Source organism: Lissotriton vulgaris, chromosome 3_1 (assembly GCF_964263255.1).
Source record: "Lissotriton vulgaris chromosome 3_1, aLisVul1.2, whole genome shotgun sequence".
Taxonomy (NCBI): domain Eukaryota; kingdom Metazoa; phylum Chordata; class Amphibia; order Caudata; family Salamandridae; genus Lissotriton; species Lissotriton vulgaris.
The window spans coordinates 534588631-534606320 of NC_141689.1; the positions used below are offsets into that span (position 1 = coordinate 534588631).

General features: G+C 43.3%; 1 protein-coding gene across 1 annotated transcript in view; it reads right to left on the reverse strand.

Moving 5' to 3' along the window:
* Window positions 1-17690, reverse strand: part of BTF3 (basic transcription factor 3) — a 94690-nt gene that overhangs the window by 54492 nt on the left and 22508 nt on the right. Inside the window, exons 2-3 of the mRNA XM_086960794.1 lie at window positions 15561-15629; window positions 10656-10769 (exon numbers count right to left, since the gene is read on the reverse strand). Of these exons, the coding sequence (XP_086816920.1) occupies window positions 10656-10769; window positions 15561-15629 (183 nt within the window). The remainder of the gene's footprint in view (window positions 1-10655; window positions 10770-15560; window positions 15630-17690) is intronic.

Consider the following 17690-nt stretch of genomic DNA (forward strand, 5'->3'; position numbering starts at 1 on the left):
AAGAACCGTGGATGACGGGGTGGTGGCATGTTGTTGGCGGGCTGCCGTCACAATTACAGAATCTGGAGGAGGTTCCGCCCTTAGAAAGGCCGGATCCGAATCGGGAGCCCGGTATTTTTTCAGCAATCTCGATGGGGCCGCCTTCGTCACCGCAGAGGTGAGGAAAAGGTCCATGGCTGGTTCCTCCAGGCCCAGCACCAGAGGCAGCAGTGGACGAGACAGGTGTTTCTGGTGCAGTGCCTCGAAAATGACTGATGTCTTAGGCGTGGGCACCGTCAAAGATATGCCCAATTTTGCAGCGCCTCTCAAAAGAACATCATGGAACGCCACAAGGTCATCAATCGGAGACACCCTCGTGTCCGGTGATCCCGACAAGGTCGGAGAGTAGTCCCTGGTCCCTGAGGACCTCGTGCGAGAGCGAGATCTGTGCCTCCTATGGCGGTGTCTCGACCGCGTGGACGACCTGTGGCGCGAACGCTCCTTCCTCCTAGAGCGAGAGCGTGATCTGCCAGCCGTGGCCGCTCCACAGGTTTCCGTGGGGAGTCTTCCTCGGTTCCTCCTGGGGTCTAGGTTTCGGGGTCCCCTTAGGAGGTGTTGGCAGAGGAGGTAATGACGTGGACCTCGGCTGAGGGACCGGAGGTATCACCGACCGAGGGGCAGGCCCATGCGGTGGAAGCGGTGGCAGTGGACGGCCTGGCGGAAGTGGAGGGTTGATGGGAGGGTCCTCCTTAGGTACAGGCGGAGGGGGCGACCTAGGCAGAGTTGGCACGTATACCACCGAGTACACCGAGCCCAGTGACTCCTTCGGTGAAGGGGGCTGAGGCCCAGCCCCTTCAGCAGGCGATCGCTTCCTCTTGCGTCCTCCACTAGATCCAGCCTGACTTCTGGCGCCAGAACTCCTCTTGCGCCGCTTAGGAGAGGTGGAGCGACTCCTAGACGCCGATCTCTTCCTTCTCGACGCTGAGCGTCGCTTTTCCGGCGTCGAACCTCGCCTCCGCGACGTCGATCTCTTCCTCCACGACGTCGAACGCCGCCTCTGCGACGTCGACCTCTTCTGTCTTGACGCTGAACGCCGCCTCCGCGACGTCGACCGTTCCATTCTCGACGGCGAGCGTGGATTCCTCCTTCTCGAGGTCCTCGACGTCGAGGAGACCCTCGACGTCGACCGTTGTCTCGACGGCGAGCGGCGATGCTTGTCGCTCCGTCTTGGCCGTCGATAGGTCGACTCAGACGTCGACGATGGCGAAGATGCAGTCGACGGTGGTTTCGACGGCGGCCTATCCAGGCCTTTCGACGTCGAATCTTCACGCCGTCTTGACCCGGAGCCCCGGGGAGATGGGGAACACACCGTCGTCATCCCTCTCGACGTCGTCGATGCAATCGACGCCGACGGAGACCGGGACCGTTTGCTGGCCTTCCTGCCTCTGGGGAGCCCCCCAGAGGCCTCAGCAGAGGCAGAGCGAACCTTCCCAGCCTGCCCAGACCCACCTGCAGTCGTCTCTCTTCAAGGCCTTGAAGCCTAATCTTCAGCCTGTCCCTCAGGGTCCTTGCTGAAAATTGCTGGCAGATGTCAGTCTTCAGGGACATGTGTGTCAGGGAGACAGACGAAGCAGACGTCGTGTGGATCACTCTTGGCCTTCTTCCTTCCACATGCTGGGCATTTGTCGAAAAGACCAGGCATTTTAGAGCCCTAAAAAGCCTGAACCAACACACAGGAGAGAAGGGAAGCACTAAAAAAGATATACTCAAACACTTTTATACAAAAAAGTGACAAAAATCCAATAAACCCTTGAAACAGGGGAGAGCTCAATGCCAGGGTCCTGTTAGCAGGAGCCGGAAAAAAGAACTGAAAGTAAGAGGGACCTGCTGTGCATTCTGGGATACTAGGAGAAAGTTCTGGAGAGTTCTCTTAAAGGCACAGTATCCTATTTAAGCCACATAATGGCAGCCTATGGGGCTTGTCGGTCCATGCCTTCCTCTCTATCATTCCAGAGTCTTTTACTGGTGGAGGAAAGTTTCTCTGTGGTAGAAACTGGGCAGGCTGTGTTGTATGTGGTGTTTGGTGGAATTTCTAGTTGAAGTACTGGACAGTGTAGCCTGTGGATATAGGCTGCATTATTTGTCTTTAAATTCTCTCTCAAGTGTCTTTGCAGTGTCTGCATGATTTGACAACTTAAGAGATTATTTTTGATTGCCGGGGTCCACGCACATGGGCGGGACTATTCACTAGATTATGACTATACACAGAGATCCCCTACTACAGAACAAGAAGACCTGCCGGGCAGCTGGTAAACAGAGTAAGACACCAACTGATTTGGCCCCAGCCCTACCGGCCTTTCGACCCTCAAACCTGCTCCTGCTAAACCCCAGCGTCTCCAGTGGCCAGCAACCTCAAAAACCCCGGAGTACCTGACTGCCTTGTGACTCGGACTGCCTGGGCTTCCCTTGAGCAGTGGTACTGCTCAAAGCAAGTAACAAGCCCTGGCATCAGCCCGGAAACGCAAACTCTGCACCCGCCAAGCCTGGCCTGTGCTGGAGTGAATCAAGACCCTGAGGACGTCCCCCGGTGATTCTGACTTGGAATCCAGTGCCCAAGGACCCGCCGACGACCCGGACGCCTGCAGCCTCAGAACAAAGGACCCCTCTGACAGCGACCAGCAGGGGTAAGATTTCCCGACCTCAAAATACACCACTGCACCCAGCGCCCCATGGCCCCCTGTGCCCAACCCCCCCTCCCCCGAAGTGTTGGTCGCGCCAGAAGATCCTCCGTCCCGAGCCTGCAGCCTTTGTTCCCTTTTCAAGATCTTCACTTAATAACATTGAGCCGGACTGCTCAAAAGCACCTTGCACTCAGCCGCCCGAGTGCCTCTGGCCGTGCAACCTTTGTCCTATCCTACTTCACCAACCTAAGGCCCCCTGCCTCCCATTGGATAACATTGGGCCCAACTACCTCTGCACTCAGCTGCCCCTGTGACGCGGAGGGTGTACCAACTGTATCTACCTGACCCTGCGGGACCCCCGAGTCTATGCCCAGAACCTTAACTTCACCAGTCGAGTACTCACCTGAAAACCGATAACTCACTTTTCTGCCATAGGATAACATTGACTGGTTTGACTCGATAAATCTTCTAAGTGTGAAGTTTTGAAACTTTCAAATATTCATCTAAAATCAGCCGAATAACGAATTCCGAAGTACTCACCTGTGATCAGGAAAGAAGCCAGTACTGTACCTTTTAGCCCAGTACTAAACCGCAAAAGTAATCCTAACTGTGTTTACAAGAAACCTGAATTTTCTTCCATAGGAAACCATTGACTTTTTTTGCGAAATTTCTTCTGCGTCTATTTTTGCAAACTACAGATATTCTTTCCAAATCGTACCAATTACTAAAACGGAATTGCTTACCTGTCTTAGGTAGGGACCCTAGTGCTGAACCTAGGAGTCCAGTACTGGATTACAAAAGTAGCGAGAACCTACTCTACCGGTTACTTGAATTTCCTTCCATTGGATAACAATGCTAATTTTTTACTGAAAAGTTTCTGTGTCAACTTTTAAAATACCTTTATATTCTTTAAAAATCATTGCAATAACTAAAACGTTTTTACTAAACTGTTTTCAGCTAAGACCCCAGGACTGAATCTAGGATCCAGTCCTGGAGTTACCAAAGTAATCTATAAAGTAATCAGCGGAATTTATGTAGAAAACCCCGTTGAACTCAATGTTAAATTGTGTTAGGAATTGTGTTGCCTACTGCAACCACTGTACCCATTGTGTTTACAACATTTATTGCCTCTTTGCAAAGTAATTACCAGAGTGTGCACATCTCGAGAAAAGCATATTTTGATACCTGTTGGTTCTAAAATTAAAACTATATCTTTTGATATAAAATCAATTGGCCCAGAGTTCAGTTCTTGACTGTGTGAAACCTTTTGCTGACAGTGTGTACAACAAATGCTTTACACTGTCCTCTGGTACTGCCTTACTGCTCGACCAAGCTACCACTTTAGAGTGTAAGGTCACACCTGACTTTAACCTCTGTTATACCTCTGGGGATTGTGGACTCTATACACACTACCTTACTTCGGTCCAGTACATACAGAGCCACTTTCTCACAAGATCTATAAAGGCTTACCGCTACAATTACGTGAATTGATGTGGATTCACTGTGCAACAGAATCCCCAACTATTCTAGATGGCAAGACTCTGCTACAATGTAGCCCCCCCCCCACCCCCTCCCCCCCCAACAAAAAAAAAACGACAAAGAAATGAACACTTTTGGTCTAAAAAACCTGAGCATGGGCTGGAAATGATATGGATTGTTGCCTGGTCTGTTATTCTTCTGCCTGCATTTTATATTTCCTACAGCTAATTTAATAATCTGAAAGTGCACTGGGGATACTAGACATTTTTATTCTGCTGACATGAGGCACACCCACAGTGCTCCCCTCCACCCTGGGCATGGGTGGCTACTTCTTAATTCATCTCAGGCCATGAAATGACCAGGGGTATGGCAGTGGTTATACTGGAGGTACGCAGGCTTTTCATATGCTCCCACAGTGGGGAGTCTGGTGTTGTATCTCGACCCAAGGGGACACTGGTACGTTCTGGTCGAACTGGTCTATTTAGTTACATGTAAAGGAATGTCTTATTTCATGAAATACTCGTTTTTGAGCACTCACTAGTGTCATTTACCGGCTTATGCAAAACTGGAGATCCTAACCACTACCATCTCCTACAGTAAACCTGCTAGACTTCAATACTCCTGAAGGCTCTCCCCCAAAGGGAGTAACTCAGTTATAATACTGGAGTGCAATAGTATTGACAGGACTGCAACACCAGTGGAGAACGGAGAGTACCTGCTAAGTATACAACTCAAAAACCAAAAGGAGAGACCTCACGATCATCCAATTTGTTCCGAGTTATGCATTATTGTTTCGTTTTTCAAATACAATCCCTCCTCACCAGCTGTGAAACTAATGGCTAATGTACTTTATTTGTGATTGAATTGCCAAATGTAATACCGGTGACTAAAAGGCTCATCAAGACCACACAGGAGCAGGGGGAAAAAAACAACAACAATTTAAACTGTCAAGGAACTTGTGGGTCAAACATACATCCTCCTATCCGAGGAATAAAAAAGGGTAAGACAATAAAAATATAACAATGAACAATTGATGAGGAGTAGGGACAAACTAGGAAAAACAAGAAGATCCATTGATGAAATTAAAAAAAGATATAGATAGATTGTATATATACATATACACGTATATATACATATACACATATATACACATATACACACATACACACATATACACATATATACACACATATATACACACACACACATATATATACATATAACTATATATATATATATATATATATATATATATATATATATATATATATATATATATATATATACATACATACATACATACACACATACATATACATATACACACACACACCGGAAAAAAGAACAGAAGAACCAAAAATAAAATCAAACAATATGGCGAAATTAAATGTAAGAATGAACAAAGGCAACCAAAAAATAGGATACGAGTAATTAAAGTCATCTTGAAAGCAGACAGAGCAGTGACTCCAGATAAAACTTCTAGGTCTTTCACTGCTGGGACTTTGCACACAAGACTTTGACTGTGTGCATGTAAATTGGGCTTTTGAGAGGAACCTACAATCGCATGTCCAAACTCTTGACACCTGTTTAGTGGGGATCCAGGATCCGTAAGTAGTCAGGCTTATTCTTCCAAATGACTTGAAAAGGAGGTTAAAGTTAGCTATGTTCCACAAGGAGTCTGAGGCCTTTCTGTAATGGGGCACAATTTTCTTTTTTCAACAAAGAATGTTGCCATCTGTTTTTTCAAACCTTTGGAACCTTTGAAGACTTTTTGGAGTGTACCCATCTGGACTAAATCACAAAACTCAATATAAAATGGCAAATCAAGAGAGGAGAGGTGAAGAAAAGGCCAAGACTATTTACATTAATTTTAAGTGCATCTGTGTGCTTATACTGCAATAAGACTTGTTCGAAAAGTATTTCGGATAGGCATGGACTAGGACCTGAGGGAGTAGGAGCATTCTGACGGATGCTTCTGATTTGGCTGGCTTGCCTTGTTAAGGTACAGTTAAAGCCATAGACTGAGTGGAACAAGAGGGTCTTTAGTCCTAGAAAAACAACAAAAAAGGGAGAGAGAGAAAACAGTGGATTAATTCTCCCTAGTCAAGTATATATAAACAAAAGGAATCCACTACTGGGTAGGCGTGGTCCCCACAGTGGTGGGGAGCATGAAGTGTTTCTTAAAATACCCCTCACACACCAACAGGCCCCTTGGTGTCATGCTTCATCATCGGGGTCTTCGCACCCTTCTACGGGATGCGGCGTGCTACGACCTAAGTCTGCGCGGGAGCACTTTATTCGACTATGTGGTGTGCGAGAATGGGTGTGTGCAAAATTTAAAGTGAGTGGTGAGGTTTATAGTGATAGGTTAAAAAGTGCCTGGCTCGTGAGGTTCACTAAAAAAATCTTTAATAATTCTCCAAGCTGGCACTATTAAAAAAGGTGTGTTGGCGAGGTTCCTATGTATTACAATGTACATCACCTCGTGTGCGTCGGCATGTTTCGGAGTCATAACTCCTTCATGAAGGGGTGCACAAATCTCCACCTTACTCACGTTTTTTAAACAAAATTTATAATTTACAGAAAAGTGAATGAAAATAAATAAAGGCTATTGTGTACCTAAATACTTTTCAAGAAAGTATCTGCGTATTTCGCAAACATATTGTTAAAAGCTGTTGAGCTTCATGAGCCTCAGAACGTGGAGGGTTATATCGAGCCAATTTGCATCGATTCCAGAGCGAGTCTCCACCCTGCTTCCCCTACGTGGCTCAGCGTGGGGGAAGCAGGGTGGGGGAAGCAGGGCGAAGACCCCGATGATGAAGCATGACACCAAGGGGCCTGTTGGTGTGAGGGGTATTTTAAGAAACACTTCGTGCTCCCCACCACTGTAGGGACCACGCCTTCCCAGTAGTGGATTCCTTTTGTTTATATATGGTTTTTAGTCCTAGCCACAAACATTACTGAGCCAAATAACCATCTTCATGGCTCGGAAACTTTTCAGCTATCCAAAGTTCTCCACCTTTTAATAAGATATGTTTGATGACAGAGCGTTGCTCCATTGAAGAAGGAACACCATATTATTATCCCAACCACTGTAAGGGTTTTGCTGATCCAGCTTAACAGGTCACAAGGTTGACTGGTAGTAGTGAATTATGGTCAACGTAATGGGTTTTTTCAACTGCACCCCTGTGAGACTGCCTTTTTGCTCTCACCTGTGAAATCCAACCAGAACAGAGTTCGTGCCTATCCCCATGTGTTTAATAGTTGTGTAAATGTGTGTGCATCAGTGTGCCGTTTGTGCACGCTCTCCTTTGTTTGTTGTAGATGCCATAGACTGTTTCTTTCCTCTGCTTACGGCTCCCTCCCTTAATTTGGAAGAGTTATCGGGGGGTGCGAGAACAAGCCCCATCCCTTTCGGTACTGTATAGGTTTCGGTGTGCTCAAAAATGCACTCTTGCCTTCCTTTTTTCTGTTTTATGGTCCATCATATAGCGACCTGTGCTCCAAGTGCAGTTTGTCACAGATACACATGTAGACAAGTGACCTGTAATGAATGTTCTAACCTATGACTTTAGCTCAGAGAGCTTTCCCAGACAAGCTTCCTACTTCTGTCTCCAAAGTGGGATAAATAATGCCCCTGTAGAACCATTAACACGTCATCAGGGATATGCCAAGACCCTTTAGATTCATATAGAAAGAATATTTGACATGGGCGGAACCTTTGCCAGCAGCTCTCCTTTAAGACTGGGAGGAAGTCGTGGACCCCAGATAATACTCACTGCTGCACTGCACAATGTCAGAAAAGCAAACAACCTACTAGCAGGAACAAATGCACCAAATCTAAAATGAAAGGATGCCACCTCATTGAACTGTGCTACCCAGGAACCATCAGAATCTCTGCAGCTCTGCTGTCAAGAGCCTCCAAAGTAACACTGTATGCATCATGGTGCTGGAACACATATTTGCCTACAACTGTGGTGAGCATGACCCTTCCTGAACTAGCTCATGGTACAGTATCATACTCTGCAACACAACCTGCTTGGGAGCAGCTACCACATGCCACACCATAATTATTTTAGCATGTCTATGAGCCAAAAGAATATTACCTATCCCATCACATATAAGCTAAACTACAAACACCATATCATTAATGTACTCAAAAGATGTGTGTCCTGGATGGAGCGAGGTGGTAAACGCAAACTTTTGTGTACCCCTCGTGAAATTAATGTTCTATAACTTTAACAAACTAATGGTGTGATGTGTTTAAATAACCAACCGTAGAGTAATATGCATTCACGAACACATGGGAAGTACTAATCTTGCCTGCATTGAGTGAAATAATTAATTAATACATGTCATTGTGATGTGAATTAATGTGCAGCTTAATTATAAACAAATGCAATTTATATGTGCTTATTGTAAACGTTTTGTGTTAAAAGGTCGCTGGATATGCAAGTATAAAACGTGTTTATGTGGCTTATACGCTAGGTAACAATTAATAGGGAAATATTAGAGTGGTGGGAGGTAAACAGAAAGGTTTAATTACTATAATTAACATGAATTTGTGTTTGTTTCTATGATAGTTTCAAAATGTGGCCTGTGAGGCCTACACAGAAAATGGCAGTTTTGAGTCACTGTGAGAGAGTATTGGTCTACGCATGCGCATCAAATAATTTCTGCCAGCGCGAGTGAGCTGACTGTGCTTGATGGGAAGTTCAAGGCCACCTTACCCCGGGACCTAGGATGGGTGCCGAGCATGGACAATGTAGTGCCCACAGCCTGGGAAAGTTAACGCATGTTTCGAATGCAAGGAAGCGCCTAGGCGACGAACTGTCCTAAACAAAGAACCTTTATTTTTTGCCGAAAAACATGCTGTAATGATGAGGAAGCGCTCATCCACCCCAAAAATTGTCCAATCAGAACTCTTATTGGTGATGTTAGTTACTTTTTAGATAGATGAAGTTAGGGATTTAGTGTATGAAAACCCCTGATTTTGCTTAGAAGGGGTCGCTTTTTCGATTTCCTCTGGAGATGCTGCCGGACTGAAGATCGATTTCTTGGATGCAAGAACTTTGTTTTCTGACCGATTATTTTTCTTTGCAGGTCTGTTAGGATAAAATGAGGGTGTTAGCTAGGGATGTTAGGAGAGAATGAATTTGGAACTATCTGTTCTTTGCTAAACTTTAAATAAATGATCATTTTTTAAAAGAAAGTTAATGATTCTTATTGAATAAAGAATTAAATAAATGTCTAAATGTCGGACATTACTAAAAGTTTGCTTTGAATAAAATTTGATAAAATGGAAAAGTAAAAGCTGGTCTTTGGTTTTTCCTATGCCTAATTTTCGTTCTAGCAGATCCATTGCCATTATGGTGGTGTGTCTGAATAAAAAGGTGTTTAAAGAAACCATGGTAAAATATTTTAAACTACAGGTGTAAATAATAAATAGTTAAATAGATTTAGACACTCCGCCAATGTTATAGTAGGACTCCTGGGTTGTTGGCCAAATCTTTGAGCTGAATTAAATGAACAGAGTAAGTATGCAGAGTAATGGACCCCACTGTTGAATGTTATGTGTGTTTTCTGATGTTTTGGAGAAATGGCCATGGTGATTTCGAATTTATTTCTGGAGTCCCGCTGTAGCATCCTCATTAGGTGTCGGAAGAGCTATATGTATCCTGCTATACAAAATCAACAAAGCTACAAATGACTGATCTCTTGCATGCACAGATAAAGAGAGGGTAGAGGTACAGAACTACGGGTGTGGTTAAATGCAAGGCCTATGTACTCACAAGTGTGCTGTAGGCTGTATTAGAAGCGGTAGTGAGCAGACAAACCAGTGCACACTTGGTATAAATGCATGCCATGTCCAGTAAAGTGTGTAATGACGGTGAGCGCAGAGCAAGGCCAAATGCAAGTTCTTTGCCCAGAATTGACTGGTATAACCAAAGGCCATACCCAGCGCATTCTGGGGTAAATGTAATGTACACAGGGCCTTGCCAAAGGTCATCCGTGCGCATAATTTGCTACGCACAGCGAAAGTCCCTACATAGTAAGTCATGGAAGCAACGGCACGCAGCCTGGCCAAAGACTACGCTGAGCTCCCAAAGGCCTGTGGGACACAAAGACCCTGTAATGACACTGATGAGTTGAATGGTAACGTGATGTTACTACTAGCGCCAATGCCATGTGACAAGCAAATCTGGAACAGTACTTGGGCAATTATGTGTAGTAATAGATATCTTGTAATAATATCAGAGCTGTTAACTACAGGAAATGCATAGCTTCCTTACACTACAATTTTTAAGAGATTACATGTGCTATTTTTTTTAACGAAATCATTGTTAAAAATGACCATCTATTACATTTTGTACTGGCATCCTGGACATAGCCAGAGGTAATCATGGGAACATCAATATCAAAGAAAGCTTCCAAGTAGAAGTGGTGGAAGTAGGGGAGATGGCCGCTTACACAGTGACATTATTTGCATTTTCCATTTGAAATAGCTGAACAAACCTCTTCAATTCCAGAGATGTTATTGACACCCAATTTCTTCAAAGAGAATTGAAGTTTCTTGTCATCGGCGGTAGCTGTTCTGTGCACAACCTTCTTCTTTCTGCGGGCTGTGCCCTTTATGGGAAAAACAAGTAAAATAAAGCAAACTTACTTTAAATGCTCTATAATAGTTAGATCAAGCAATAAAGTCGATTTTGGTGCATCTGTCAAAATATGGGTTACAGGGGGAAATAGAAAATGGGTTACCAGCAAGCATTTTCAACATTTTATGTAAACATACATTGGTAAATGGCTGACATACAAGGGGCACTGAGAAGTGTTCACATACCTTTCTCTGCACCCATTAGCACCCATGTGCATCTTTTTGTGTGTGTGGTTTTTTTTTTTTAAACGGGGGGGAGGGGGGACTGAATTTCTTTATGCATGAAGTTATAAATAATGCTGGTTTTAGGATTTCACCTGCGTATAAAGAACATCCGAGTATTAACTCAGTTATGGAAGGTTTTGAAGAGGTATCTTTGATACTGAGAGACACCTGTATGCTGCATCATGACATTATAAGTATCGCATTACTCTGTGTATTGGATAGAAGCCCCCATCCTAAGATTGCCATTTTGTGCGTCTGAAAATTTAAGCTGCACGCGATATCCGTTCAAGATCAGATATTTAAAAGAAAGAGTCACCAACGAGTCAACATTGCAATGTTTCGAAGAGGCAGAATTTAAGAAAAGTATCTGTCTCAAGTGAAGAAGGCATGAGGTGAAAGATCAATACTCGACTGGGCTGTGTCACTGCATGAATGAATGTCGCAAGCCAATAGTTCGAAGAGGGCAGCTAAAGAAAGCTAATGTTAAAAGCGCCAGACCCAAAGCAGATACTGTAAGAAATAGGTCAGCTGACAGTTGTGGTGTTAAAGCCCAATCAAAAAGTGACCCCTTCAAACTGCTGATCACTTTAATAGTAATAGATCTTCAAAGAAGAAGTGTATTAAGTTTTAGAGATCAACAACACAGGATATTTATTTCATTAAGGTGCTGGTATCTCTTATGAGATGTAGTTGGGTGAAAGAGCTATTGTTTCTGGACTGGGAGGGTATTGGATAGTGGTCTGGGATGGTATTAGATAGTTAGGTGGAGAAGATCATTTTACATTGATCGTTACGTTGACTAGACTATCACATCATCCATTTTTTCGGCACCCCGCCTCAAGCGCTGACTTCTTGTCCCACCCACTACTCTGTTGCTTCAGTGCCTCTCATTGTGCGATATTTATTTAAAATTTAAAAACGAATAATAATACTAATTATTAATCAATATTATCAATAATAATAATAAATAATAATAATCATCTGAAGGGCCAGGTAGATCCAATGTGATGCTGGGATGATCATTTTCAAAATGTGCCCGCACATTTAAATGATGTTCATGTACTGCTTCAAGATTGCCACTTTGGAACAATATGCTTGCATCATCACATCAGGGTGCTGCAGTGTCGTGATGCTTTTTTTCCAGATGCTGCACAACATCTGATTATTTTTTTCAGATTTAAGGAAAAATATAACCCCTCCAGCTCAGAGTGGAGGGGTGTTCCTTTGAGTCAATATAGGACTCCCTTAGGCTGGTTGGCTTTTACACAGGCCCTAAACCTCCAATTGTAGTATGAAATGTCGAGCAGAATAGTTCACTTTAATGGATTTCTGATGGGGCAAATAATGGTCACTTAAATTCTTCAGGGGATCAAACCGTGAAGACTTGACCTGTTGTTGGAGCACATGTTGTATTTACAGTTATGGTCCTGCACCAGGATTGTCAGAATGCCTCTGATTTCATCAAAAAAGAACTAGGCAATGCACCTTTTCTTAAAGGTTTTGACCCCAGAGCCCAGACCTACATCACCATTGATGCCAACAACAAAGGGCTCAGTGCTGTGCTTACACAGGTAGACTCCGACAACAATGAGTGGGTGGTAGCTTTCGTGTCAAGTTCCCGGAATCCTGCAGAGGAAAGATACTCAGTGGTCGAACGCAAGATGCTTGCTTGTTCGTGGGCTCTAAACTACTTCAGGGTGTATGTCAGGGGTTACAACACATCTACGCACTGACCACAAACCGCTCATCAAAATCCTCTCGGCATCGGGCCTGCAGAATGTTTCCCCCAGGCTCAGCAAGATGTCAGTCAAATTGCTGGACTACAATTACAGTCGAGTACTGGCCTGGAGTCAGGAACAAAGTGGCTGATTTCTTAAGCAGACTTCCCCTACCCCATGAGGAAATCTTTAACGATCAGGAAGAAGCAGAGAAAGTAGCATTACTGTTCAATGCAAACCTGGACGGAATCACAGCGACTGAACATGCTGAAAGATCCCACCCTACACAAGGTATGCCAATACACCAACTACTCCTGGCCTGGGAAAAAACACCTTGATGATGATGATAACATTTTTGGGGAAATAAGGAACAAACCGAGTCTGGAAAATGGAGTTCTGTACAGAATTGGTAAGGCAATCCCACCCAGCACACTAATAAGCAGAATCCTCTGTCTATGCCACATTGGTCATCTAGACGTTTCCAAAACGAAGCAGAGAGTCAAAAACAGCTATTTGTGGCCAGGAATCGACAAGCAAGTTGAGGTTATGTTTAGAGACTGCGTGAATTGCAATGACTCAGATAAAAGCCTTAGAACCTCCAGAGTTCCTCTTACTCCCCTTAACCTTCCAGGAATGCCGTGGGAGAGGTTAGGTTTAGATATAACCAGACCAATTGAAGGCCACGATGGTGTGATCATGTACATTCTGGTGGTTATGGATCATTTCTCCAAATGGCCTGTGATAAAAATAGTTCACAGTGCAGACAGTTCTTTGGTCATTTCATTTTTAGACAGACTATTCTTGAGTGAAGAGTTACCCAAATACATTTTGACCGATAATGGCCCCCAATTCCTGTTAGATGCATTCAAATCATTCTTGGAGAGAAACTGTATCACTCACCTCACCATCTATCTTTACCATCCTGAAGGTTCCTTAAGTTCTCCTGTTTCATTGCGCATGATGTAATCCCCGAGGTTGCTCTTAGTATTTCTTATTCTACCCAGTCGTTTAAGAGCGCCTCCTGAAGTCTTTATTATTCCACCCCCGACCTTGCACGAGACAGTACCATGATCTGATAGTGTGTGTATATATACTTTTTGTAGCAATTTGTGAAAGTGGCTTTTTCTTGTAAATACTTCTATTTGTAGATTTATCATGAAAGCGTTCCCGATTATCAATAAAATATATATATATTTTTTTAAGAGTTTCCTGAAACATTTGTGATTGTGTTCAGGTATCATGGATGGGTAGAGGGAATACCAGATTCTTGGGTCTTGTATTCCATGGGATCGGTCTCAGTGCTTCATCCATTTCAACAAATGATGATGAATCAAGTTAGCAGCGATTGAGTGAAGGTGATCATCAGGGATAGTGTGTAGCTAATTTCTGCAGCTTGTTTAGGCCTTTTCCCCAGAGAGAGAGTGGTGGCTAGTACAGAAGAGCCTTTGATATGATCCTAGCTTCGACTGGCAACCAGTGAAGAGTATGCAGAGCAGGCTCGACACATTTTCAGCGATGTGACATTCTAAACATAGCATTAAGTACATAATGTAAGTGACATGGCCCCATATGAAATTAATTTTGTGTGGTCTGCTCATGGGTAGTAAGGCACTTTGTGGAGGCCTGGTTTTCTTGGCATTCTAACAAGGAGCGTTTTCAGCAGGCCAGGGTAGAAATTGTTACAATACATCACGCAGAATAAGTTAGGGGGCTTTGTTCAAATCACCATGGTGGCTGGGTTGGAGTGGGAGGATTTTACAGAGTACAGAGAGCGGGAATGGGTTATTTTAGTCAATGCAGACAGATTGCAGTGTTAAATCAACAATGTACAAGCCCAATGAAAGGATAGAAGGATGTAATAATTGAAGGCTGTAATCTTGTCTCATTTCAAGTAACACATTTACTCTAGGATTTGTGCACAGCTCAGCACACCGGCTCTGTAATTCCACCAAGTATACCACAGTTAGTCAGTAAAACAGCTCAATAACAAATACATACATTGGCAACACATGTGAGGCCTAAAATTCACAGCTTCACTGTTTGGCATATTCACTCACCCTCAACCTCATTAGGCCAATAAAATAAACGCCACCGAGTTAAATAATAAGAATAACCATCATCACGGTCTAGAAAAGAAAAGTAACTTTATACAAAATGTTGCATATTTTCAGTATTATCACTACTTAACTGAATAGATATTTAAATGAGATTGGGTGGTGGGATGAGCTCCAAAAAATACAGATGAAAAAGGCGAGCGTCTAAGATATTGATTTGCACTGGATTCTTTCAAAATTGTAAAAAATGCATATCAAATACTAACCAAACAATTTGGGCCATTTCAGAAAATATGGATGGGTCCATCTCGTAATTTGGCTAAAGAGCACATAGTCAACGTTCACAGCTATCATAAAGTCAACTAAATCCCTGACTGATTATCTATGTTTAAGACTCACATGGAGGACATTACAAATTGCAGTAATAACTGTTAGAGAGGATTACGTGCATTTAATAAACAGTGTGTATGGATTATTCAGTAGAAATAGTGACTGCTCTAGTTAAGAGTTGGTCTTACTCTTGACTGAAGACAGGCTTTAAGAATAAACTACTTTCTGCTAAATTGGTTGCAGACTATTTGGTTCTTAATAAATGGTCCATAGAAAACAAAACACGCTTTACTAAAAATTCACAAACTAAAACAGAAAGCTTTATTTAAATAATTAAAGGATACACATACAAAATGGTGTGATACTATAGTTTTACATGGACACTAACACCAAAACAAGCAGTTGTATTAAGGCAAAACAAAATTATAACCCTTACCTTACCACCAATGCGGACTTGTGCCTGAAGTTTGGCAAGTTTTTCTTGATTCATGATGGTTTCTTTCATCTAAGAGAAACATTTTGGTTAATGCTACAAACCTGCATGTAACACCATTTAAACATTGCTCAGACTCTTCAAACAAGCACTTGCTGTAGTATTTGTATGAACCTAAAAGCTTAAGCAGGATCAGCTCAAGTAGAAAATATGTGAAGCAAAACAAAATGTATGTCTGCGTTAGGACATGATTAGTGTTCGAAATACTGTTGCCCGAATATGAAATTACCTTGAAAAAACAAACAAGATGTGTTAAGCAAAACAGGAACAGTTGGTTTAATTAAGCACTTCGGTCGGGAGCAGTTACAGAAGAGGGTCTGAGGACGGTCGCCAAGTACAAGCAATCTGAAGAGGGTTATAAACATTTCTATGGGTATCTTAATGTACTTAGGACTATACGTTTTTTGGGTAAAAAAAAGGGTGGCCTTATCTTTGGAGTCATATATAAGGCCCCTGATAAATGCAGGTGGGCCGCGACCTTGCATGGACACAATGGGGGTCAGTGGGTAAAGTGTCCAGATGTCCGGCATGAGGAGCGCGTGATCATTGTGTGTACTGTGTGTGCACTGTGTCCTGATTGGCGGAGTATTCCTAACTTAATGTAGCATCTGACTTTATGGCGTTTTGGGAATGCATGCATCCCCTCCGACAATGTGTACTTTATTGGGGCCAATCTCCCTGTACCACTGTGGTGTGGCTGAGCTTATCAGATGGGGGTGGGAATTGATCTAGAGTTTCCTGATCGAGTATTTGGCTGCCGGCTACATGCCACCCCACCTGTCAATCAGTAAGTCGCAGAACCTGCCCGACTATGTAATTCTGAGTCTGGGTTGATGGAGAGTTTATGACGGGAGAATTTGATAATAGTGATGTGATTTTGTTCTTATGTGTGAATGTATCATTATAAACACCGGCATAGATTTTATCAATATTAATGTTATCGAAAAGTCCACATATAAAGAAAATTATAAAAATGACCCATTTCATAATTCTATAGGTTCAACATGGGTTTCTCATAATAGTTTCCAACAACAAGCCAAGTGACCCACTTTCCAACAGCTTTATCAACATGCTATGAACATCGCTCTATTCGCGTGCTCTTCTCTATGTCCAATACAGTTACAGCCCTAAAGATCGATCAAAAAAAAGAAGTTGTCATTGACGGTTTTCAAATTCTAATTGATAAGATTGCCAACTATTAGTCACCGACACTACAAAGAATAAATATCTTGACTGTTGCAAGACATGTAACATCCAAGATGGGTCGAAAAATTATTAACTATTAAACTGCCTAAGTATAGCAATATTACATTTATTGTATTAATCACACCGATCACAATAAAAAACTTTCTTCATAAAAAAAAATTGTAAAAGTGACCTTCATGATTCCAAAGTATTTCCTAGCATTCAGTACACTAAATCTAATAATGTCAATCAATAAAGATGAGATTTTCATGTAAAACAGTAGGTAACAGCCACCTTACTTGCTCTATTGTTCGCTTCTCTAACAAGTGTCCACAGATAAAATCTCTCTAGTGTTGCGCAGTATGTTGCATTGACCCGGAAGTGCTGCAGCTTAGTGACGAGTCGCTGCTAGCTGGAGTGACATGAGCCGGAGCAGAGAAGTGTGACACAGAACTGGACATCTGGCGAGCGGGTATTGTGCGAACATGTCAGCTGGAGCGTTGGAATTCACCCCTCACTTCCTGGTCATGAAGAACCTCTGCAGGGTTCAGCCCCAGCCCCTCTAGCTTCTCTGGCTGCTGCGAGGTGGGTACGGCATGTGGCGTGCGTACAGCGGCTTTAGTAAGCAGTCGCAGAGTGTGTGCGCGCCGAGGCTTCCACGGAAGCGGCCCAGCTAGGTCTGGGAGTGGCTTGTGGGGTCTCCGAATGCCTCGCTCAGCCATGCAGCAGCAGTGCCTCTGACCCCACCCCTTCTTTCGCAAAGAACTCCCAAAGATTGGGGGAAAGGGTAACAGGGGTAGGCCGAGTCCTTTTTAACCCATGCCTGCTCTACTGCAATAGTAGTGGCTGAAGAGCAGCTGAGGAACCTGGTAGCTCGGAATCTATCAC